This window comes from Trachurus japonicus, chromosome 12 (assembly GCF_045865225.1).
Source record: "Trachurus japonicus isolate A0001 chromosome 12, Traja_1.0".
NCBI classification, from domain to species: domain Eukaryota; kingdom Metazoa; phylum Chordata; class Actinopteri; order Carangiformes; family Carangidae; genus Trachurus; species Trachurus japonicus.
In genome coordinates, this window is record NC_140918.1 from 14,050,832 (window position 1) to 14,077,461 (window position 26,630).

Sequence of the window (26,630 nt, forward strand, 5' to 3'; positions counted from 1 at the left end):
AAACTATGGGCAATATCCTAACAACACAGAAGCGACATGCAGCAATAAAACAGATTTAAAAGCTTGGTAATACTATTTGAATGCTCTGAAGTCAGGAAGAACAATATACTTAAGTGATGGCACGTGAACTATCAGGAGCAGGAACTACCTCACCTATGTTTTACCCTCAGGTCAAATCATTTAATTTAAAGAAAAAAATCAGCCAACTCCATTTCGCTCCAAACAGAATATTTTTTTGAAAAATTTTCAATTTTGATTAAGATTTTTTTTTTTTTTGCCCAAATTTATTCATCAAATACGAAGAAGGAAATCAACCTGGTTTAATACTAAAGGAATTAATTAAATGTGCATCACAAAACCCTGAAAGTTCAGTTAACACAGGCAGTAAAAGCATCATTTGTTAGATGAGAATAGTGATGCCATTGTTATGCACAATGAGAGACAGTTAGCTTAGCTTAGCATAAAGCCTGGAAGCAGACATGAACAGCTAACCTGGCTCTGTGCAGAGGTTAACAAATAAAATAAAATCAGTCTATCAGGGGGGAAGTGCTGGACAATGTCTTAGCCCAGTGCAGGGGGGAGTCCAGTGAATGTATAAGTGCCCAAACAGATGTGAGTACATTATTTTAAAAAACCTTATTTCAAATTTGACGTAAGCACGCAGCATGGGACATGTTGTATTGCTGAAACAGGAAGGAGAGTTCACCATGTTACAAGTAGCCGACGTGGTACAGTATGTGTTTTAGCTTAGCAGGCTATCAATGCAGCCCCAGGGATTGCATCTTAGAACTCATGTGTGCAGGCAAAGAAGTTTGAAAGGTGCAGAGAACGGTGAACTGACTGAGCAGCTGAAGACTGTGCAGGCTCTGTAGAGCTGGGACAAAACAGAGGCAACAGAAGGAACAGATTGTATAATGGGCCAAGAGAGAGGAGTTGATTATTTTCAACTTCTGACATCTAGAATCATTTCCCAGCCAAATAACACAATTTTGTTGGTGTGCGCAATGTTACTTGTCAAACTTCAGGTTCTTGTGGTGAAAATTAATTGCGGAATAGAGAAATTATGTCAATGGGGGGAAAAAAATAAAAAAAACTTAACAAAAGGCAGAGTCATGTCGGGAACACAAGCCCTGAGATACCCTGGCAGTAACAATGGTTGTAAAGACCAGCGTCAGCAATCCTGAATCAGGCAGTTTAACAAAAGGGCAAAGACGTCTCCATACTAAACAATATGGGCCTGTTCACTAAAGCCAAAAGGTTAGATGTTCGTCCTTCTCTTGTCATTGTCTTCAGCTGTCTGAAACTGCATGGTGAAGCTGGATGTGCTCCCCAGATCATGGCAACGATTAATAAATAATAACGGTGAGATCAGGGGGACATCACTGAAGAGCTATTTATATCCACAGAGCAAATTTAACCTTGACCTCCTTTTTCACAGTGACCACACTTGCCTTGCTCAAGCCAAGAGTCAAACATCATATTTTCACACTTCAGCGTCATCTCATAACTCTGACTTAGATATGAAATATTTAAATGCTGCTCTGCCTACTGTAATGGGCAGTGAAATTCCTCATCATGAGCTGCACAGACTGTATGCTCTTTGTTTCAGGGAGGAAATAGCCAGCACCTGTGGGATAGTGCACATGGGGATTTTAAAAACAACAACAAAAATAAACACCTGGATGTATTATTTGAGCAAGTGAAGGCATCATGGTGCGGTTGTTATCACATTGAATCTTATGAGACAACGCAACTCTAAGGAGTGCATGAGAGGACGCAAACTCAGTGTTTTGGGCCTACTGTGGGAAAATAAGTCTTCAATATGAGTCAGTGTGTGATGTGCGTGAGTATGTGTGTGGCTGCGCAGGTGTGCAGAGGGAGCAGAGCAGGCAGGCGAACCGACAGGCGCACCGGGTGCCTGTGAGGTCAGGGGCTAGGTGGAGTGTTAGCGGGAACGACACCTGACATCAACTGGGTGGATGCGCCCTGGCAGTTCTGTACATTCATGTCACTACCGATAAAAGTCAGCACCTGCTGAGCAGGAGAAACTACAGTGCCGGTGCCACCGGGTCCTCCATACAGGACAAGGAGAGGAGGATGAGAACACTTCCTTCCGCCTGTCCTTCCCCTGTCCCTCCAATGCTCACTGAGCAAACAAGTTGGGACAGCTGTGATGGCCATTGGTTGGGCAGGGTTGAAGGTGCCAACCTTGTCAATGCCAGAGGTGGGAGTAAAGCTGCATGGCGCCGCCTGATTTGGGCTTGGAAAACGAAACCTGGACGCCCCTTTTAGTTGTGTAACAGCCAAGGGCAAAGGGAAGTCTACAGAACTTTCTCTGTCGCTGTAAATGCAGTTGGACGGCTACATGTGCTTTACTGGTAGAGCAAAACTATCAGCTTCAGAGGCTGATTTTTTTTTTTTTTTTCAGTGGGTCATTGTGAAAAAGCTCAACATCAACACCGGCAAATAACACATTTAAGTAGAGTCTCGCAAATGTTCAACATGAGGGGATGTGGGCACAGTCATGCATAGTAGCTCATTGACTCACAGCTATAAACTTGACTCACTGTCCACTTTTTGAAGTGTTTACATGTTTTCCTCCTGTCAGGGCATTTCCTCATGTGGCCTGGGGTCCAAAATGACATGCAAAACCCCAAGTACAAGAACAACAAATTACTCCATATGTAGAGGAATGGGTTACATTCATCTAACAACACAAACCATATATGTTAGGTAGAGTTTAGATACTTTATACGCACAAGCACAGGGGCTAAATTGAGGCAATTTCTTGGGTGGATATCTAGTTGTTAAGTTGAAAGTCACAGTTTGTCCCAAAACATCTTGATCTCCCATGTTCTGAAAGAGTCTGTCCTCAATCTGAACTGCCTAACCTGGCCTTGTGTTTCCATTTGAGCAGTGAGCACAGTTAAAGCAACATTTGTGCAGTTTATCATAAACCAGACTTCCTGAATGTTTTATTTTGGTTGTTTGGTCATTTCAGAGGTCTTACTTTGCAGTGTTGCTGTTGTGGAGTCATTATAAAGCACAGGTGATGCCATTATTCCAACTGATAAAGAATCAGATACTGCCACCTAGTGGCTGTATGCTGACACACACAGGGAAACCCCTTCACATTCAGCTGCTGCTGCATTCGTCACAGCCCCAATGCAAAAGTCCAAATCCATAATTTTGGAACCTATACAACTGGCATACAGAGAAAATCTACAGGTTGTGTTTTTGATGATTTGAGTGTGTGCTCGCTGGTTGCAGAGCAGCCTCACAAACTCTTTCTCTGAGAAAGCGCTGATCTGCAACTGTAGGGATCTGTAACCCAGAACGAAACGGAAGCAATTGTGCAGTGGGTGGGTTGTTTTCCCCACACTTTGCTTCCCTAAATGACTGAAAATGAGGCACAGCTCGCAAATACTCCGTGCCAACAGCAAAAACAAACTTAGCATCTCACTATAGTAATAGCTTGTGGAAAAACATCACCTTCGGCAGCAGGGTGTGGAGGGAGGGAGGTGGTTGGTGTGTGTGTGTGTGTGTGTGTGTGGTGGGTGAGGGGGTTGCTGGGGCAGTGGAGGAAGGGTGGGGGAGGCAAACTTGGACGCATGTGCTGCAAATTAGGCTTTGATAGGCAGCTCTTGGAGTTGGGAGCAGCGGAGGAGACAAGAGTGTGGGTGTTTCTGCATGGCTGCAGACTGTTGCACCTTGGGGGCCGGCTGACCCGGGTGTGAGAGGAGGAAGAGAGACAGCAGGCTGTGATGAACACTTGCTCTCTCTTTCCCTCCTTCTGTCTCACTCCCTCGCTCTTTTGCCCTATCCGTAGCCCCTGGGGAACCCTTGCACGCACCTCTAAGCAGCCTCTGTATATTCACTCCCCATGTGTGAGTCTTCAATCGCTCTCCCCTTATATAAGGCCTCTTTCCCCTCTACATGTGTTTGAGGCCCTCCGGCTCTCCCTCTGCTTTATTTCTCTCTAGGTGGGAGTCCTCATTCATACTGAAAATAAGCAGCCAGCGTCATTTTACAGAAAGGTATTCAAATATCTTATCAAGTTCTCACGATTCATATATACAGAAGCTGCTTTTGTAAACATTTTACATCAACCCCTTGACTGAAGAGGAAGAGCGAGAGCGAGGGCTTCAACCAAACTGTTGAATACGTATAATAACAGGGATAAAACAGGACTTCATGGCATTAAAATACTTTCCAGGTTTCTTCAGCGTCCTCCCTTTCTGGACACACACATACACACAGACAGCTACCATTCGTCTTGCATGTACGCAACAGTTTGACACAGATTTGGAGTTTATTCACACATCACATACTACAGTGGGTAATGTTTTCAAGAAACACTGAACAGCGCTGCCATATATGACACAGGAAAAAAAAAAAGAAAAGAAAAAAGACACTGAACCCTTTCTTTGCCATTATATAAAAATAGTGTTGCTACAAAAGTATAAATTAGGCTTACTAATAAGACAACTTAGATCTGAATCTACACAGGAATCTGCTGCCAAAGTGCGATAAAAAAGACAAAATTAATAGAATCAAACACATTTTTTGCATTTTAGCAGAGTATAAAAGGAAGAAATGCCTGTAAAAGAGGATGAAAGCAACACTAATTTCTTAACCTGAATTGATAATACAGACTATAATCCATAGTTAAAACAGACCTCCATCTTAGCATCCTTATACCATATTTTACAAGTGAACTTTTATTATCTGAATAAGTTAAAATCCTGAAACAAAATAAAACTTACAGCTGATTTCAGTTTGCTAATAACAGTATCTAAGTTGAGTTTTCTATCATATCAAAACCTTTTGAAATGCTACTGTAGAAAAAAGAGGTATAATGTTATTGGTGCTCCCTACTGTATCTCTGAAATGAAGGCGCCCCCTTGTGGCATAAAAACAGCAGTTCTCTTCTATTTACATAATACATCCTCTGAAAATGGATGATGTCAGCCCAGAAACACCGACCCATGATCAGCATCGCTACTCCCACCTTGAACAGGTTCAAATTCAGAGTGGGGGTCGCCTCTCTCTCTCTCTCTCACTCACTCTTGACGAGCGTCTTAAGGTATCATCTACAGAGCCAACATGATTCACTTTCATCTGATGAAAAACACTGGCTTATAACTTTATATATCAGTACTCTTATTAAAAGCATGCATATCTTAGATATAATTTTCATTTAATCAACAAAAACAATGCTATTTCTAAGTAAAATTAAGTTGACATCATTACGTCAACAATGGCATTTTGTCCCAGAGCATATTCTATTTAAAATACTTATTTAAAAACTGTAAGAAAAATCCCTTCATCAGTTCAATCTAGGATCACTGCCAAGCCGCAAACCAATGTACAGTATTTCGACTACTTCTTTGACCAAAGCTAATTTTTTGTATGCGCAGCTGATTTCCAATCACTAAATTACAACATTACCTTCCAAGTACTGAGGTAAAACATTGGATTGGTACTTAAAAAATTAAATTTAAAATATAATTTACAGCAATTTTCTGTTTCTTTTTCTACCAAAATATAAATGTGTAACATAAATCAGTTTGAAAACAGCAGTATACATATTGATTTCAGGAATGCAAATTATCACAATGCAGTGATGTCTGGGTGACACTGAATCAAACCGTTCTCCCCAAGTCTTACAGAGACTGAGGGAAAACAGACATATTGTGTTAAAATGTTGGATAATAAAGTCAACCCAGACATGATAATAATTCCTTCTGAGAACCTAAATGGAAAAAAAAAAAAACATTAAAAGAAAAAAACACTCATGAGACACTAAATCAAAGCTGTTAGTGGAGGTAAGGAGAGCTACAGTCTTCCAAAAAAACAAAAAAAAACATCATGTAGTTATGAAACATAAATATAATTTAAGACCTTATATGTATTTCCGTTCACTACACCATTTGCTCTGATGCCCTTTAATTTCCCGTGTGCCGCGTGCACTGACTTCCTACGTCCTGTGCCCTTACAACTTACAAGGTACAGTCACATTCGCATCAGTTTTCAATCAAACTGTTCTGCACTCAGCCCTGAAAACGGATGTGAAGTCACACGACTCCAATGTGAGTGATAAACACTGATCACAGCGACTACAAACTGAAAACAGTCCACGAGGGTGTTGCTGCAGTTTGAAGTCTTGTTGTAGTGCGATATTGAATTGATATTAAAAACAAGCCTTCAAACAGTGACTGCTCCATTTCAAATTACAGTGCGTCAGTGTTTCTATTGACTGACCATCTGCAAGGTCAAAGTTGAAAGTGGGGAACACTGATCCAAACAGATCACAGAGTAACAGGAAATGGATGCTTCAATTTGTTCACCACACAGGCTTCAACTGAGAGGCTGAGAGAGTGGTTGTTAGGCAGAAGTGTAATGTGGCAGCACCTTGAGTTGTACTGCAGCCTAAAGCTGGACAACATGGTAAAAACAGGGTTTTAAGTGTCAAACATTTCAGTCACGGGTAGGTGATATACCTTCTGCCAAAAAAAAGAAAAAGAAACACACAGTCAACTCTGGTCAAGCAGGTAGAGACATTCCCTGTTCATTCATGTGGAGCCCTCAAACCATTGAACAGTACTGCATCCTTTAGCATTAAAAACACAATACTTTAACTGCACAACAAGTATTATGATAACCAAAATCCAAATGATGTTTAAGTCACAACATCAGTACTGATATATATGGTACAAAGACCTGCAAATGTGATTTCTAATCTGCTACTGAGTCATTTCAGTACACGTTTATACAGAGGATACTTGTGCTTGGTGTGTTATTGTTGAAGTTATTCCTGACCTGTTTTCTGAAGTGAGAGATTAATCTAAAAAGCGTGCATGCTCAATCTGTCCAACCTTTGTAAAAACTTGGGAACATAAGAATAAAGCACTTGTCAAATACCACAGTTGCCCACAATTGGAAAAAAAAAAAAAAAAGTCCACATTTGACCACTAGGGGACACTGTTTCCAACCATCAGCCATTAAGTCCCTTGGAGTCTTCAGGAGTGGAGAAGACATCAAATAAAAGAAAATTAAAATAAACTACAAGCTTTAGAAAAGATGGTGAAACGAAGGCCATTGAACAGCAATATAAAGGCATGATGTTGGCTCTGACTGAGGGGTTTAAGGTGACAGCATGAAAGAGACTTAAGGCCCAAAAACACAGATGACAAACTAGTATCTGACTGATTAGTACCAGAGGCAGCAAACACATTTTTACAGTATAACTTCCATTCATCCAAGTCTTTTGAGGAGGTATTATCTCAGGTAAATGTATTCTAGAATCCATAAAAAAATAAATAAGTTGACTTCATTAGTATGCAAGTGTTGACTTAGTGAATGTACTGGCAGAATTTGTTTCATCCTGAAAGAAAGCAATGAACCCTCAGTGATCCTTTTTTGTTTTTTTTGTCTTCGTTTGTTGCAAATGGCACGAAACTGCATTTGGGGTGGAACGTTTCACAAAAGTCACGGTTCAGCACAAACCTCGGCATTGAGGTCACAGTTTGGTGTGTTTTAGGTTCGTTGAGGAAAAAGTGGCGGTGCCGGCTTGGGTGCACTCATTCCTGAGAAAATCCCGTTTGATTTCACACAAGAGAAAAATAATTTACTGTTAATAATAGACCGCAGGAGCGTCATGAGGAATCTTTTTTGATAGTGAAAGTCGGAAACTATGCCCTGTGATAAAGCTTATTGCCTTAAAAAAAATACAGAAACTCGTAGCTCACATGAGGAAGACGATGTTTATATTAGAATTATAAATGAGGAAAGAATAATAAATTAAATAATAATCATAACTTTTCTATAGAAAGGCTTTCTATTTGAGCTTTGAAAACAAACACATACTGTACACACACACAGTGGGGCAACCACACAAGGATTTCTGCAATTATCAATGAATCCTTGCCTACAAGCTCACCAAACTGATGACTGAAAACATTACTGCTGTTTATCTGAGGAAACGCACAGCGAAATGTCTTCCATGTAAAAAGAGGTGTGTTGATGCATCTTATAGACACAGCTGTGGGTGTGTCTGTTCACAGAGCAGAGTGGTGTGGTATTCCTGAATTACCAGCACTGGAAACTGTCATCCAGCTAAAACAAAATGGCCTCTAGGTGTTATCGTTGTATATTTACTGACACATGCGAGCTGGGTTGTTCCATCAAGTATTGAAGGATCATATAAGATTTATATTTTCAGCATGTGTCTTAAATCCTTGTTGGTGCAATCCAGCTGAGGGATATTAAGGCTAAATGAAATCAGTGTAAAAGCCGACCACAGACAGGTTCTAATGTAATGCTGTCCTCCTTCTGCATGTAAACAAGTATTTGTATAGGGAAAAAAACGATTTTATTCAAGTTAACCTAATAATTTCAGCCTTCTGTGCAAGCCTGGCAGTTTGACTTGGATATCTAGCAGCATAAAGAGTTCATCTATTTATTCATTTTTTAAAAAGAAAAGCTAAAATCATTGAATGACTTGTTTACAGTTTGCGACAAACAAAAAGGAAGGCATCACATCAGAATTAATGTCGAATCAGCAGTTGTTGTTTTTTTTTACCCTTCTGGTTGAAAAATGCATGCAGTGCAGTGAAGTGCATGCAAATGATCCGCAGCTACATTTCAAGACGACTGAAGCAAACCACCAAATTAGCTGTAACGATGAAGCTCAGATATCTACCGTGGCTGAATATGCTTAAACATCTCATTAACTGTGGTACAGTAAATCATAAACCTAGTACACTTACTTGTCCGAGGTACGACGGCAGTGAGGATTCACCTTTTGAATTTATTTATTTTTTTTGTCACAGACCGATGAAAATGAAAACTTCATACAACATACTGTATATGCTACAGTATTTACTGCTACATCCCTCTGACAACTTTGCTAATCTGGTTTGGTTCTTTTCAGAGGTCTGTGACATTAGTTTCAAGCAGTGAAAGTTGATTTTACCTGAAAATGTTGCCATCCAGTGAGAATAACAGCATTATAGCCTAGTAGCAGGTTAGTTGTGAGGCTGGAGTAATTTAAATCACTGGCCACGAGAAGACCGAAACTCATCCTGCTTACATGTGCATCCCATACCGAGGGTGGCGTACCAAACGGGACAATCTTTTGAGAGTTAACGTTCCACCCCTACATTTTGTCCACAGTACTTGACAACACTCCTTTCTCCATATAAAATATGTAATAAGCCGTTTTATGGGTGTTTGCAACCTATACAATGTGAGTTTTCCTGTAAATATCTGTTTCAAGAAGTATTTAATGTCCATACACATTGAAGTTTACAGTTGGTCTAAACCTACAGTATATAAATAATAGTCTTGAGTCATTCGTTGGAGGTGAAAGTTTGGTTGATTAGGGTTGGTAGGGATTTTCTTCTAGCCCATGTTAGAGCGGAGGAAAATGAGTTTGTTCATTTCCTCGGCGGTGACCTGCTGCTTCCTTTTCATAGCCAGGCTCTGCTCGCACACAGTCACGCACTCGCTGCGTATGCCCACAGCAGGCACAGCGAGGAGCCACAGTGCCAGACGGGCAAGCCTGGGGAACTTCTCCCCCACCGCTGAGCTCCAGTACTGAAAGAGATCAGGTGTGCCTTGGAGAAGAGGCTCGGCCATGTACTGAAAAATCTCTTGTCTGATTTGGCTCTGACTGTCGTCATTACCAGACACTGTGCAGGATGAGGACGGCCCCCTTGAGGTGTTGCCATTGCTTCCTCCTCCCTCTATGCGGCTTATTTTGGGGGTTGGTGGACCATCAGTCTCCCTTTCTTCACCACCTGAACCACCACCGCCTGTCATACCTCCATCTCTGGATTCAGCAGCCATTTCGCACGCACGGGAGATTATGTCTTCATGCTGGTAGGCTGGCACTGAACGCAACTTGAGCTGTGGGTCCAGGACCATGGCTACCTGGTGAGCTCGTTCAACCTGGAGACACAGAGACAATTCAGTGACTCTCAGTCCTTTCTTAAACTATTTACACACTTTCAACTATCATATGTTTAAGAGCCCTTTTTCTGAATGACCACATAGTATTCAAATATGGCATTATATGTGTAATCTTCCTGATAATTCCCACATATTACATCTCACAACTTCTAATACTATTTTTTTTAACTTGTGTTATATGAGAGAAGGGATTTGTGGAATGTGTTTAGATACTGAGGAACGTTTACAGCAATAGGTATTTTGACAATCTTGTGAAGTAATACTAGTTCAGTACCTTGAAATTTTCCTTGAGTGCTTCTAGGAAGTAGTGGCAGAGTTTGCTAGCTGTGCCAGTCCCAGCCTCTCCTGCTTTGGATGTGAAGAACTTCTCCAAGCGTAGGTAGACGGGCAGCACCTGCTGTAAGGTTGGTCTCCTCTGGCTGCTCAGCTCCAGAGCTGCCAGGCGCAGAGGGGCCAACAGGCAGGCCAGCGTGCCGAGCAGATGTTTGTTGAGACCTTGGAGCAGCGGAGCTGTGGCCTTACTGCGTCCATAAGCCTCGCATATCTGTTCAAAGTGGGCGTGGACCTGCAGAAGAGCTTCAGCCATGCGATCCCAGCAGGGAGGGGTGGGGCACTGTGCAGGGGCGTTCTGTGTACCTTCATCAGTTGTGCTTGTGGAGGTGTTGGTGCACTGGTCCTCACGGAGTCCCAGTGAGGTGGAGGAGGCGATATCTCTGCATGTTGACAGAAGCTCAGCCAGCTCATGAAGACCTCGAGCTTGGAGACTGCGCTTTCCGAGAACGGCCTGGACGACCGCGCCGAGGGAACACCCTGCGCAGCGCAGGCATATCCTCCCCCGGCCGCCGCCGCCAAGTGGTGATCCCGCAAATCCCGCCGACCACAACTTGGGCTCGGACACGTACACAGTGCGGATGTCTGACATCACAAACTCAGATAGGACGTTCTGCACCCAGTGGTGAACCTGCTCCGGCCCCTCCCTCAGCTCGGCCTCCCTCACGCCGAGCACATAGCGCTTCAGTCTGGACCCCTCCACCTGGTAGGCTGTCAGAACGTAGCAAGCGTCTGGTCCAGATGTCTGGGAGTGGCAGGTGACCGCGATGCCAAGTGAAGCATTGGAGCCGAGAGCGCACGTGACCTTGACTTTGACTTGGTTGTACATGCGGGGCAGCTGGCGCAGTGCCAAGGCACTCATGTTGCCGAGAGCATCGCGGGTGGAGTAGGCACCGTGACGAGCACCCGTATCCACCAGGGTCTGTGCCAACTTCAGGAAGTCCTTGCTGTTAAGCACATTGAGCATGCTCAGATCTGAACACATTACCCGTAACAGGCGCTCAGCCACCTGTTGTCGCTCCTTTTCAGGTAGTCCATTATTTTCTGCCAGCACAAACAGCAGTTGGATGGAAAGCACAGCAAAATGTACAGTTAGTTTTAATGTTTTTTTAATTTGATATTTTCACAGAAAACACAGGGAAATACACAACTACAACGGATAATAAAGACATGCTGTTAAGAATAAACTGGACTTTGTTTTACAGACCAGTTACCTTTTTTAGTTTAGTTATAGCTAACATACTTTGAATTGTTTTATATATAGTTTTAAAATACTCTCCATCTCAGGCAGTTATAAGAATGTATTATTTTTTTCTGTTGCATCCATTTGACTTGTATAGAAAGATACACACGCAATGCTGTAATTCCGCTGTACTGTATAGTGACAATAAAGGCTGATTCTGATTCTGCGAGGGGCGAGGGGCATGGCATGTAACAAATTTCCCCAGCAAAAGTCAAACCAGCGAGGTTGAAGTCATATGCAATGCCTCTTAACCACCAAGCCATCATAAAACACACATTTCTAACCACTAACAGTACAAATCAAAGGGTGTAGAGAACATTTCATGCGTCCTATTATACAATAACTTACAGTCTGAAATGAATGAAGCTGATGGCTGTACTTACGGCTGAGTGTGTGGTTTCTCTGGGAGATACTTTGAGGCTGGATTTGGAGTTTAACTGAGGAAAGGGCCTGAACCTGAGAACCTCTCCACAGCTGCTCCTGAGGACCCGAGGCAGAGGAGGTTTTGGGAGAGTCCCCTTTGGTGTGGTTCTCATTGTCAGCTGAGGAGATAGAGAGGTGGAGGATCAGGCAGAGGTGACGACATTGCGCAAATTTAAATACTGTAATATAAAGTGTGTGTAAAGTGTTTCCAGTGGGAAAAAAATGTAAAGAATAGCATCATGACATAACCCAAAATTAAAGAAAACAAAACAAAGATTAAAAATAAAAAATAAAACGACCAGCAAAAGAAAGGACAAAAATACATTACTTGGCCTCCCTGAGTCTGGTATTAACAAAATGTGGCTTGAACCCAACTGTGCAACTTTAACAACTTTGTTATCACATGAAGCCTCACAGCCATAATCCCAGAAGCAAAAAAAAAAATGATGGGAACGTCAAACAGCAAAAATTCTTCATAAATGATTGACAGTTGTGTAAATACATTTTTATTGGTGACAAAGGCCAGGATAGCGCTATTTTCCACTGAACTGTATGATTGTCATCAGTCATATGTAAGCCTAAACAAACCATACTATTTTAACTACATCACGTAAAAAATCTCTGGTGGTTTCAGTTCCTCAGATATTACTGGTGTCATACATTTTACAAATAATGTTTGATTCTTAACTGTTGGTGAGACTAAATTATTTTGTTGTGACTTTCAGATCTAGGTGCTTGACATTGGATGTAGTCTTGAATTCAGAATTTAATTAGATATTTCTATCCAAAGACACCTGCATGATACATGTATGATGCACTAAAGCTTTTGTAAAAAAAACTTTAAAAGGAAAAGATATGTAGAAGCCTCAGGTCCAGATCTGCAACAACCCTCGTTACAATAATATGTTCCTTGGAACTCTATGCAAATGTTGTGTTGTGTACAACAATGCTGTGCCTAAACCTCAATAACCAATAAAAATACTGAATGTTTTTACATGCATTGCAGCCGCTGACGGTGTGTTCTCATTCTGTATTTGTTCCCCTGTCGAGCTTAACATGCATTTGTAGTCGTGGACTCACCAGCGTGGGACTGCATGTGCTCCAGCAGGTTGTTGTAGAACTGGAACTGGATGCCACAGGCACCACAAGTGTAGGGTTCTAAAAAATCACAAGGCCCAGAAGAGCATTGACTCTTTGTCGGAGGCAAAAGTGAAAATACTGCGCATCAGTCCACCTGGTAGCCTCTATTATCCCTGATCTATACTGGATCTCTGTCAAATAGAGCAGCTCTGAAAGTCAGTCCCACCAAGATGAGTTAGTTTTTGTGATTTTTTGCAGCCCAAGTGGCTCAATTTGTTGAAAAATTAAGTTGGAATTTGCAAAAAGATTTTGTCACAATATTGTGTTAAATGTCCCCTCCCTCGATCCCCTCATTACCTGCCTGTTCCCACTGTATCCTGCCTAATAAATGCAAAAAAGCTTTACATCATTCAGTTAAAACATTAAAAAAAAATCCATCAATCTTTGTCCACCAAAGGAAAACCTTGTTACAGGATGAGTCAGCAAATGCTTAGTCGTCAGTCATTACACAGCTATATCTGAACACAATGCAGATGTACAATAAGACTAATGTTAATCATCCTGCTCAGACATCCCTGGTGATAATGAAGCTTAATGTCGGAAATCCGCATAATCACAGTGGATTACAGGGAAACTATTTGCACCAAGCAATGACAGATTAACAAAAACTGAAGCATACCAGAAAGAAAATGGTGAAATGAGAAGGAGTGCAGCATGCATATATTTTGTTTTGAGCAGGAAGGTGGGGTGGGACTTACTCTGCGCTGTAGAGAAGGAGGTGGCCACCAGAGGGCTCGGAGTTCCTGTGGACAAGAGGATAGGGAGGGAGTTCAGACCACAGACACAGTGAACCATTCGCTATTGCTCTTTCTCCTTATTTACTCAATCAAAGCTTTGTTTAATGTTTGCTGTTAATTTTCTATTAATCTCATTTGTGCAAGCAGGATCTGCAAAACAAAAACAGTCTCCTCTAAATATCCGTGATAAGATGCAGAACATTATGAACCCTCATAGAAATTATAATCAGTGACTGATGGTGATCTGAACGGTATATAATCCATTTTAATAAAGTGTCTATTACAAGCAAATACTGATTGATATCAGCACCGAGCAAACAAATAACTGTCGTACAGCCCCAGCAGACAGATATGTAGGTGCAGACAAGTAATCACATGCACCGTATAGACGCAGTGATGATAAAAGCAGAACCACACCCATCGAGAAGAGCTGGAGTGCCCTCTTCTTTTCTATTTAAGCCACTTCATGTAACAGTTACCACCAAACACTTAACAGTAGGAAGTATGACAACCAGGCAAATGTGTTCATTCCACCCAGGCACATACAGTATGCCTGGATAAAGTACTAACAGCTGATGGACAGTACCTCTGCAGTCCATAGAAAATCACTTAAGGTGGAAATGGCTCCCTGAGAAAGGAGCACAAATCGGCTTTTATAAGTTAATGTAATTGACTGTAGTCTAATATACGTTTTTTTTTCTCTATCTACAGCCTCATGATCTGCTAGATAGCTTGGTTTCAAGTAGCTATGTCGCTTCTGCTGAAAAAAAAAAAAAGGAAACTGCTCTACAAATGGCAAATAAACAAAGTAGCTCGCAATATGACGCACGACTAACGGGCACCCCAAACGACGGGCACAGAGAAATGGCAGGGACAGAGACCGACAGGACCGCTATTGAAGGAACCCGGGCGGGAGGGGCGTATTTGTTTTGCTGTTCTTTCTCCATCACTGTGTACTCTACCTTTAAATGAAGAACTGAACTGCTTCAACTTATAAGTCCTTGAAAATATGATTTCAAATGATTAAGATCTTAAATTGTTAATATTTTCAATTGCATTAAATATTCTTGACTGAGCCACAACCCTAACCCATATCAAGTTAGAATTGCACAGGAAAAAAAACAGTACAGAAACAACCAGGACTGTCGTAATTTACCAGAACTTGTGTTTATGTTAACTACAGGAGGCTCATAAAGAAACTATATTTGCAGAAGCTGGAACTACAGAGTCACAAGGTGTGGCAGCTGTTCTCGGAGCCAAAGGTGATCAAACATTGTATTCAACAAGATCTACTCTCCATTATCACAGTCCGAGTTTGGATTAGAATAATTACACTAGAGCTACTGGACTTGATGCCAGGTAGGTCATACAAACCTCCACATCCTCTACTCCACCTCAGTCAGTACGTCATTTGGGAACCTCTGTCTGCAGAAACACTGACTATACTTATATTTACACATGCCTGTAGCACGTATGTGGAAGTAAATATGGAAATAAATATGAAATATTTCTCACTCTTTGAGCAGGAATAACACCTTTGAGCAGAAGCAGACATGCATACATACATGTAAAATAAGTGACTCAGTGCTCACCACTTGAATTCTGTGAGCTGTTTGTGTCAATCAGACTAGACTGAATCGCACTCTCCAGTTTCCGCCTGAATGGACTGTCTGTTGGTAAAAACACAGGAGAAACAATGAGGGACATGGCCACGCTACAAAATGTGGATAATATTTTCAATTCAAGCTATTAACCACAACAGTTAAGACGGAGCCAAGTCAATGACATGCAATTTACACTTAATTTCAGTTTAGCATGCAAATCAATCACGCTAACAGCCTTGACAAAGGATCCAAATGTTCATATTACATTTAAATACGGGTTTAATTCCTCTTCTTCATTCCATCTTTTTGACCCACTTCTAAGATGTGAGTGTGTGCCGTGCTTTAAATAGTTCTTTATGGCAGAGTGCTTCTTAGCAGAGAGATTGGGGCGCTCATGTACCACAAAATACAGAACCAGTTCGGAGAAATATCAATGATTTATGACAGCAGTGGAACAGAGTTATCTAAAACTGCCTGCATTATTGACAAACTGTATGTGATATGTTAAGATAACAGGGTAAAACACATATTGTATTACACTTTCTCACGGTCAAGTATGTAATTTATTTGTTTTTGTCTGACTATGAGACGAAAAAAGAAGATAGAGTTCAAGAGACTAAAATTAAATGTAATACAGACTGCACAAATTCTTTTGTTTTTTTTTCTAAACCAAATGTTCATGTTTTTCAACATAATTTTAATGTGGTTCAGTGCTCAAGGAAATTAAAAAATAACAATCATATTGGAGAAAAAACTTTCTCTGTGTATCATCACTTAAATTGTGCAAATATCCCATTCGCTAAAGGCTAATAGTTTCCAGAAGCAAATACAGTGGTGAGGGCGATGTGACCCAGAACCCACCAGACGAGCACTTTGGGTTCTCTTCTCCTTTTTCCACTGGCTCAGTGAAACAGTCTTTAGCCATACAGTGCTACGTTGTGTCAGAACAGCACTGTTCACCATTACTGTGATGGTTTTGTCCTTCATATCATGGTAAAATGACTGCACTGCAGGTAAGATCATAGTCATGCAGGTGATGGCTAATTTAAAAACAGGCAGTTCAGGCGTAGGGGGGGTGTTTCGTTTGTTTTTGGGTTTTTTTATCATTTTAACTGCAATATCAATTTGACTTATTTTCCACAGTGTTACAGTATATTTCATGTCAACACCCACACCCCACACAAAGCATTCAAATTCTCGGTGGTAAACATGATATACAATCTGTAAATATCACCCTTGGCTCTGAGACAAAGGTAAAATTAAAAACACAAATGTTTTCCTCCAAGGCTATACACAATGTCAATGTGCATGACACACCAAAATTCAATTAATCACCGTAACAAGTCACGTTAATTTATGATTAGCATTACTTAAATCAGTAAAATTACTGAAAAATGTAAAAGAAAAAATGATGCTTACTTTTTATCTTTGCAACTTGGCTGTGGCCAAATTTACTCATATCCATACTACCACATTCTTGTAGCCGTGATGCCTTCATATCAAAGGAGCCTACATCAAAAGAGATTCTCAGAGTTAATTATAGTTTTATGATCCACATTAGACCAGTGACATCAAATCTGACACTACTGATGTTTTTTTTCCTGAAAATATGCAAGACTTAAGATTTTAAACTAAATTCAAGACATGAGCACTTCATCCATAACATATATTTAGAAGAGCTTTACACAGAACATTACCAACAACCAGGAATGACTAGAATAGAAACTCAAAACCTCTAGATCAGAAACCTTCAAATCCTACATGACGCAGTTTTTAAGCAATAATTCAACAGACTCACCCATCGGTGTGTGAAGAGCTACATGCTCCTGGTACGGGTTGAAGTACTTGTACTGTTTCCCACAGAACTCACAAATATAGCTCCCTGTTTCTAGAGACAAGAAAACACACAAACAGATGTTTGCTTTCATCACAATCTGTGTTGGTGTAAAAAGAACCTGTGTCATATCAATTAAGATCCAATTTGTTGGATTAGTTGTGTTCAATTGAAAAAAAGAGAACATAATTATTTTGTTAATCATGCCTTGTGTCACTAGGGAAAAGAAGAAAACAAGAAGTCCTAACAGAGTGGGAAAAGGAAGGAGCTGGTGATTCTGAATGCAACTTTTCTCGACTGAAAATTCCCATCTTAAAATGTACATTTAGCAATCCCTCAATAATAGAGAAGGTAAAAACTCAGATGTCTCCCTGCAGAGTGCGATAGTGGAGGTTCACAGTATCTCCCCAATCAGAAGGAGTCATTAAGTGCAGTGACAAGTGCAGGCTTCCCACCTGCGAACACTGCCAATTGTGTTTGAAGGGACACCCGCTGCCGTCGGTTGAACCCACGGTCTCTGCGGAGGTGGGCGAGTGCTTTTTCCCCTGCGAAGGAGGACTTTTGGACTCATGTTCTGAAACCTTTCCAGTGTGGAGTTAGCTCATATGCTTAGTGTTATTTTTCTAACATGGATCATCCCCATGACTTAAGGTCTGCCATAACAAACGATGTCCAATACGCTGCATTGGACGCAGGTGGACTCAAGCTATCGAGCTGTAATGGGAGGTTCACTGCCAACTACAACAAATGTTTTAACTCAGATTTCTGATTTGGTTTTTGCAATAGCCAGCAAAATATAATATAACATAAAACAAATGATACTGTAGCAAATAACTTTGAAACAATGGATTACATTGACAAATGATTCCAATTTGATCTGTTTCTTCTGCTGCATTCATGGCCAGTTTGTTCAACCTTGCTCTGCTATGTTACATCTGTCTTTACTCCAAGTTTTCAATCTCCATTTTGCAGACATTTTCTTTATACGAAATGGAACCAACTTGAAAACAACAAAAATTACAACAGTCTTACTTGGTCCAATTTTCTGATAGGGTTCAACTGGCTCCTCCTCCTTAAGGCCATCCACAGGTAACACTACCTGTTCATAAGGATCTGAGAGAGGTGGGGGAGAAAGAAAGGACAGTTCATTTCTCTCTGACTACTGAATACTGCTCATCATTAACCATGGACTGAGGTTTTTGAAATGAACGACACTGTTCCCAGCATCATCATGAATCACTACATTGTACTTGTCCTTTTCTTTTCTGGGTGGATTTAAATAAAAACAAATAACGTGCATTGAAGGTAAATAAAAAAAGTGAAATATCATGTTCCTTAATTTGTTTTTATTTTATAAGAAAAATTAAGATATTTTACAGAACAGACATTTCAAGGAAACACCACAAGTTGAGTAGCTGAGGCATGTATCTCAATTAATGTTTCTTTGCTGCCAACAATGGAGAGTAACAATCTCAGTTTTTTATTTATTTATTTATTTATTTATTTATTTATACCTTCTCACATTTTGGGCCAAAATGCCATTTTTCGACACCCCCGGGGGTTAGACGTTTTGAAAATCGCCTGTGGAATCTTTCACCATTTTCTCCAAAATCACTGGCCCGATTTCAACCAAACCTTCTGCGTTGGACTCCATTCGCCCCCCCAGATGATATATTCGAGTTTGGAGAAATTTGAATTTTGGGCCCAAAAGCCAATTTTCGACACCCCTGGGGTTTAGAAATTTTTAGCATTTGCCGGAGGGGTCTTTCGCTATTTTCTCCAAAACCACTGGCCTGATTTCAATCAAACCTTCGACACCAGTTAGAAGTTCAAATTTCTCCAAACTCGAACATATCATCTGGGGGGTCCGAGTGGAGTCCAACGCAGAAGGTTTGGTTGAAATCGGGCCAGTGGTTTTGGAGAAAATGACCAAAAACCACACAGGTGATTTTCACAAGTTCTAACCCCTGGGGGTGTTGAAAAAAATTCTACTTTCTCCAAACTCGAATATATCATCTGGCGGTAGTGGTAATAGACAATTAGCAACCATGAATAACGCTTGAGAAGTATTTTGTAGTTTTTAGTTAGAAAAAAAGTTTCTATGATCAACTACTCTTTACCATTCCACACAGTCTTTCATAGCCTATGTTCTGCAGTGACAGGACAGAGTGAAATGGAAAGTTCACTTATGAATGTTCCAAGTTCATATCTTGGAGTTTCAAAGAAGAAATAAATTGTCATGCAAATAGTGTTAAAAAAAGAAACTCCTGTTTACCATCGACTGCATGCAGGTCACGGTGCTCCTGGAAGCAGCTGTAGTACTTATACTTCTTGCCACAGATGTCACAGGAGTAACGGAAGCTACCTGCAGATGAGAGAGAGAGAGAGAGAGAGAGAGAGAGAGAGAGAGAGAGAGAGAGAGAGAGAGAGAGAGGCACCATTTAGGACTAAGCATATGGAGGCAGGCGAAGGATGTTACTGCCAGTGACAGGGGTCATTTCATGCCAACTCATCTGAATTCACAACTTTTTCCAGTTCATATCATGGGCTGTCTCATTCATGTAGAAACTTATATTGAATTCATAAGCCTTGAAAAAAACCTTCTTAATTCAGAAAGAGTGCTACCTAAAAACAAAAGTTTGCCTTGCTGATCACTGAACAGCGAGATGGTAGACAAGACAATGGGTGCAGGCAAATAACAACAACGCTTAGTGATCTAATGAGTTCAGAGAAGCGGGAGAACACCTTGTACTTCAAGGTGTTCCAATTACTTTTCACACTTAATTTGCAAGAGAAGTATTTCATGGTGCCACATACTGTAAATAGGGCAGAGGGTGCAGAGTTGTGATTTCAGTCATTTTGATGATGAACAAACAAATAAGTTTAAAATACACAAGATATGAGGATTGTATTAGGAAAGGCAGACAGAGCCTAAATGAGATGGGATGAATAAGACAAATAGGCAGATAATTCCCAGAGGGGTAATGTGAAAGAAGGTAATAATGATCACAATTATATTTTGTAATATCTGCATACAGACAAAGCCAATGCAAAACAAACTAGAGTAGTACTAGGCAGAAGGTGTAACTCTGCCATGGGCAAACAATCTGATATGTCTGTCATATAGCCAGATTATTATCTGATAAATATGGCTGATATTTTACATCAAAATCCATATTTATCTGGAGAAATTGACTCAAGTGTCAGGAAAATGTCATGGAAAGTGACCTTATATTCCTGGGTCTGTCTTTTTAACTTCTTTGGACCCTGAATTAAAAAGACGGCTTCCTACTGTGGGGGGGAAACATAAACAGTCCTTTTGTCATTCATCAGAGCGGTCACTAGAAAACAGGATTATCTTAAGTGACTTGAAACATTGTTATCACCCAAATCATGCAAACATAAATATTTCAATGAGCATCAATATTGATTACTGTATACATGATTAAACATTCATCGGTTTTCACAGCCAGTTCTTGCTTGGTGATGGGACATAAGGGAGGTAGATGACTTGCTCGGCTCTTGCTGACTTTGTTGCAGTGGAATGCATTGTGCATCCAGGTGGCTGTTGACAATTAAGAACACCTGAAGTACCTTTTGGCACAACACAGTGAAATCCTGTCTGAAGGCAATCTGTTGAGTAAAACGCACAGATGAACTGTTACACAAAACCCATTTCTAGCCTCCTCTCTACAGCCCCAGTGACAGAGGGTAGTTTTCTCTTCGTAATAACGGTGCTGACTGATGTCGCCCAAGCTGAAGGCCCCTCAACTCACACACACCCATAAAACAAATGTTTTATCATTTAGCAGCAGTGCAACAGCTTTTAAAGTTTCTGCAGCGGATTCGGACTCTGTTAATTCAATCAGCCGCATTCTTGGCCAGGTTCCTGAGTTATTTCGAAGATGTATTTAAATACTGGGCAAAAAATTCTGTTGCAGAAAATGAACTATTCAACTCTGGAGTGATCATTTTTAAGCCTGAAAGGATGTCTCTCCACACTTTAAGCAGTGAGATAATAACCTTTGTCAAAATATTGGAGATAAGAATGTTGAATGTCCTATAAATATATTAAAAAGGGGGTAAAAAAAACAAAACAACTACTAACACAGCTGATTTAAAACAGCCACTTTCTTCAATTCACACCAAACGGGTCCATGCTGTTTTTTTTGCTTAATTGGCAACAAGGACACACGGCAACAAAAGTGATTATTAGGGTAGGGTTAGGCTAACTGTAATTGCGTTTATAACACCTCAAGGCTTCAACAGCAGGCATATTCTATAATTTCCCCACCAATTAGCACAATTAAAACTATCTCCCACAAATTAGTGGATCCCTGGCAGTTGTCAGTATAATTACATTCACATAACATTGTTCCTCCAAGCACAGGTGAGGACACATTCAGAGAACGTCGATGAAACGGTAACATCATATGTCCTGGTTTATGGATGCATCAGTTTAAAGCGAACATGAGTGTTGACTTAGATTACTGTATTTCCTCTCTACTGAAAACCTCTGTGGAGCGTCTTGGCATCAGATAATTAGTCAAAGTAGACTTCCTGGTCTCAGCGGTACCTGAAGCCAAACATGCCCACCCACCCCCCCGCATCTTATTTTAATTGTAGAGCCGCTTTTGGTCTGACCACCCACTTTAGCTCGTTCTAGCCACGCTCCCAAAATACTCTCTTCAACTCAAAACACTCCTACACAACACTAAAGCCAAATTTCTTGGATACCTTCTTTCTTTAAACGCAGGATTTTTTTCCAACCAGCAAATCCAGACTCATTATCAGCTGATGAGTCTTCATTTTTTCCAGTTGGTTTTAAAATGTAGCAATCGTAAATAAGATGCTATAGCGACCGTCAAACCATGTGTGGGAATAAGTCAGATTATTATAATGCCATATCTTCACAGCACTTCCCTCGACATGAGCTTTAAACCTCTTTTGGTCATTGATGTTTTTTATTTTCTTCTTTCTCATAACAGCATGGCAAATTTAAAAATACAGTCCAAATCCAAATATGTGTTATCAACATCTGCATCAACTAAAAATATTTTCCATTCACTTAAGAATTTAATCTATCGTTATTTTATTTTGCCAAGCAGCATGTCTGGACTGCCTATTAACACTGTCAGAGACATTTTTGTTACATTGTATTGGTTTTCCCAATAAAGTTAAAATATCAAATATTAAAAAAATGTTGTTCTGTCTGTATAAAAATGATTGTTTTTTCTTTTCTCTCTGCCATGTTGTTGCTGCTGCCTTTAAGCGACGTTCACATTCATATAATGATAGCTGAGAGCATGTAGGAAGCTTTATAAATAACTCAAGTACTACTCTGAGGTAAGAGTATTTTTAGGCCTAATCAAACTTTCACAGTGATTCCTGGGAGTGATTTAAAGATGGCTGATAAATATAGGCCCTGGCAGCTGATAGGTGATGCCATTAGAAGGAGCAACATCCCCATATCTGCAAACCGCCATTTATCATTATAGGTAGTTTCAGGTTTGCCTCTGCTGAATTAGAGGAGCTGGTGCTGTCAGACAACAAGGATCCAGTGTGTTACTGTTTTAGCTGGCAGGACGTAGATTAAATTGTCTCAGTTTTAAGCCCCCCTCCCACTCAGAAATGTGTTTTGCTTATTGTTGCTGCAGTTGGATGTTTGACCTTCACCGTGCAGAATGCCTGATGTGCAGCGTTTGTTTTCACATTCATCTGCTGAGGGGAAAATGTTCTACGCAATCACTTCAAGTCTCAGTTTAATGTGTACATATTAGCAGGATTTTGTGAGCTCACAGCTAGTCTGGAAGCAAACCAGGGTCCAACAGGCAATTTAAGCAAGGCTGAAATGGAAAACAGAAACCACCAGTACACTGACAATGGACTTTTCACTAAGGGAGCAGGAATCTTGTATCCAGCAGTTAAAATCTTGAAATCACAAAATAATGTTTGTGTTTTTGGTTGTTGGAGGCCTTATCAGCCATATTTTCACATGTTAAAACATATCTAGATTAAATCTTTACTAGAAATCATTTAAACTAAACAGATTTTATCAGTAAAATATCTTTGTGAGGCTTGACAGCAGCACTGCTTGCATCATGCTTTGATTTTGAAGTCCAAAGTCAATTCATTTTGATTGAACTTGATTTGTTTCACTTATCGGTGATTAAGTTACATCAGATAAATAACCAGTGATGACTCTAGTGCTACTCAGAATATATTTGGGGAATTCACGAGTCACCAACACATTTGTTTCTGTGATAAAAAGCACACAAGTTACTGGGCGGCATTTAGCTCACGTTGAGGCTACAGTATAGTCCTCACTGCAGGCGGCAACCCTTTCCTGCATGTCATTCCCCCTCTCTGCCTCCCCATTTCCTGTCTCTCTCTTGACTGTGCTGTCAATTAAAGGCATTAAAAAGCCCCAAAAAATATACGAAAAAAAAAAAAAAAGCACACAAGTTACTAAATGCAAAATGTCCAATTCAAAATGACCAAAATGTAACACATCTATGTTTTTTATATCTAACATGTGAAAAACTGTTGCATAAGGTTAATAAAAAAACCTGTGCCACTTATCAGGGCATCATTATTATGCATATTTTGCAAAATAAATAAACGTGGCCTTACAACTACACATAGTCTGTCAGGAGCAGATGCTTCAGCTAAGTACAGATATCAACTGCAATTATCACAGCGCACAGACAAAACAGAAACTCAGAGTCTGCTCAGTAATTCATCTGCACTGTTTGTGTTGACAAGACATCAGCCTGATGTCTGCAGACAGCTGTTAGCTAGTGTTAGCTACCTGACAGAACAGGCTGAATAAAGCAGAATCCACACGCTGCTCAGTCCACGTCTGAGGCCTCACATCTCAGAACTGGAGATAATATCTCTTAAACAAACACAAACAAGAGCTTACACCAGTGTGGACTCTTTATTCAGTCTGTCCCTCTCATGCAACACTGTTTCCATAAAAGTTGGAAACCAAAAATAAAACATTAATAGAAAGAGAAATGAGTGATCCTTTGCAAAGCATTTGATCCCTATATTTAATTGAAAAAAAGCACAAAGACAAAATAAAACTCTGAAACTGAGAAATTTCATTCGTTTTTGGAAAATATGAGAAAACTTAAAAAACATTCCACTTGAAAAATTACAGCGACTGGTCTCCTCAGTTCCCAATCGCTGACAGTGTTTCTAAAAGAAGAGGTGATGCAATAGAGTGGAAATCATGATCATGTCACAACTTTTTTGGGGGGGATATATGTTGCTGGCCATCAAATTCAAAAAGACCAAATGATTTGATGATTCAGTTCAGTTTTAACATTTGATATTTTGTCTTTGTATTTTCAATTAACCATGGGGTTTACATGTCACCAAAGATCACCACAATCTGTGTCTGTTTCTTTTGGAAACATGGCTGCAAACACAGTCCTTTCATGTGCATGTGCTACTACAAATCCAGACAGACTGTAATCCTTCCATTTTAATCTGAAACAGCCACTGCATATTAATAATGTTAGTCCAGATGTAATGGGTCAGTGACAAATTAGAGTCAGCAAGATGAGCAATTCAGAACTATCTTTTAAAAAAATGTTTAAAAAGCGTCCATCAGATTTGTTTAAATGTACATTTTGTATTCATGTCGGTTTTATGTCATTTGAAATTACATTTGAACCATTTTTTTAACAAAAGTTAGACTGAATGTCCTGAAAATGTCAAATGGTGTAGCCACAAAAAGAATGATAAATATTAAATATTTGATCCACCTACAGTGGATTTAAATGTGTCTATACCTTCTGAAAACATTAAATTGAAATAGATTTTTTGGTGTATTTTTAGGTTTACACTAAATTATGTCTAATTTGTCAAGAAACATAGTGTTGCATTGCAAAAGTGAAATACATTTACATCCACATTTGAGTTGAGATTTATTTTCCTGAATAGTCAGATGTGGGGAAAAAATACCAGTTACACCACTTGGCATTGGGTTGCATCAAGTCATTGCCCCGAATATGTTCACTGAGAAAAGGTTTATTGCAAAGATCATAAGCCATGTCCATGTCAAATGTGACTACAGTGAGGTGACAGAGAAAGGGTGAGGGGTGTGGCAAGGGTACATATTGTCTGCTAAATCAGTTAAATTATGCTCCAATGTTTTCTGTATCAAAATCTAAATGACGTCTGGTAAAACAATATCATGTCTGTTAAATCACCCAAATATTAAATCAACAGCTTGTGCTGGCACACCGATAATCTTGAGTGTTTGAGTGTGCAAAAGTGTACTCACTGTTGGGTGTCTGGGGTAGACTGTCCCCGACCAGGGTCTCTGATTCTTTAATAGAAAAACAGAGGGGGAGAAACAGTCAGCCTTGTAGAAACCTTTATACAGCGTGCTCCCTTTGGCTCACAGCTTCCACCTTGTTGTTGCTAAAATTGCTGTCTCTGAGATTAAAATAATTCAGAGGCCAAATAAATAAATAAATGAATTCAATACAATTCCTGGCCAAAACAGGACATGAATGAGTCATGTAGAGGAAGTGAATAATTTTGGGAGCATACTGTCAAGAGGAAAAACAGAGCCAGCAGTCAGATATTATTTGACTTTTCATTAAAACCACATACACATATAAAAACCATAGTGTCTTACCTCTGTGTGCCCTGACGTGTGTCTGGAAGCAGTTATAATACTTGTACTTCTTCCCGCATACCCCACATACATAGGAACCTGCATGAGAAATCAAAACAGTGTCATAAAAACAAAGTGGCAGTATTTTCCGTCACACACCATGTTTGACTGTCAGAAAAGTGTCGATCTTAGTTCTTTTTAGTTCTTGTCCTTGTAATAATACCCATAATAACTACTGAGTATCCATCTGAGTAAAGCTAAAATACTGCCATCAGTTAACGTTCTTCTGTTATTCATGACATTACCAGCAGTGTTTATGTTTTATGAATTTGAGCTCCTCACTTCAAAATGAGCTGAGATTCAACTGAGATCTTTTCTCAGCTTTTGTTGCCTAAAAAGGAAAGAATTACTACAAATCGGATTAATTAATTCAATTAATGGCAATGTCCTGAGCCAAGATCAGTATCAGGGATAATCAAGCACTTTTAACTGGTCAGTATCAGCTACACGAAGCCAGCTTCTATTTCCAAGTCATTGTTTATTGTACTTCAAATATGTAAGCTGTAAAAAAAATGCTTAAAGAAAGTGCTCCATTGAAACTGTGAAACATATGCACAACCTGGGAATCTGAGAAAAGATGGATTAAATACTTTCTGATACAAACTTTCAAGTCAAATCTATTTGTAAAGCTCAATTCATATGACCTGCG

The 26,630-nt window shown here is 40.0% G+C and overlaps 1 protein-coding gene across 8 annotated transcripts in view; it reads right to left on the reverse strand.

The window, feature by feature from the left end:
• Positions 1–4,293: 4,293 nt before the first annotated feature.
• znf618 (zinc finger protein 618) overlaps positions 4,294–26,630 on the reverse strand; it is a 33,334-nt gene continuing 10,997 nt past the window's right edge. For 3 of the 8 annotated variants that reach the window (XM_085793314.1, XM_085793316.1, XM_085793315.1), the window contains 13 exons: positions 25,943–26,020; positions 25,583–25,627; positions 19,562–19,651; positions 18,319–18,399; positions 17,742–17,831; positions 17,251–17,340; positions 16,872–16,961; positions 15,441–15,518; positions 13,810–13,854; positions 13,052–13,129; positions 11,932–12,090; positions 10,250–11,349; positions 4,294–9,954 (listed from right to left, as the gene is read on the reverse strand). In XM_085793314.1, coding sequence (XP_085649440.1) covers positions 9,406–9,954; positions 10,250–11,349; positions 11,932–12,090; positions 13,052–13,129; positions 13,810–13,854; positions 15,441–15,518; positions 16,872–16,961; positions 17,251–17,340; positions 17,742–17,831; positions 18,319–18,399; positions 19,562–19,651; positions 25,583–25,627; positions 25,943–26,020 — 2,573 coding nt within the window. In that variant the 3' untranslated portion in view covers positions 4,294–9,405. The remainder of the gene's footprint in view (positions 9,955–10,249; positions 11,350–11,931; positions 12,091–13,051; positions 13,130–13,809; positions 13,855–15,440; positions 15,519–16,871; positions 16,962–17,250; positions 17,341–17,741; positions 17,832–18,318; positions 18,400–19,561; positions 19,652–25,582; positions 25,628–25,942; positions 26,021–26,630) is intronic. The other 5 variants (XM_085793318.1, XM_085793319.1, XM_085793321.1 and 2 more) reach the window with 3 other exon arrangements.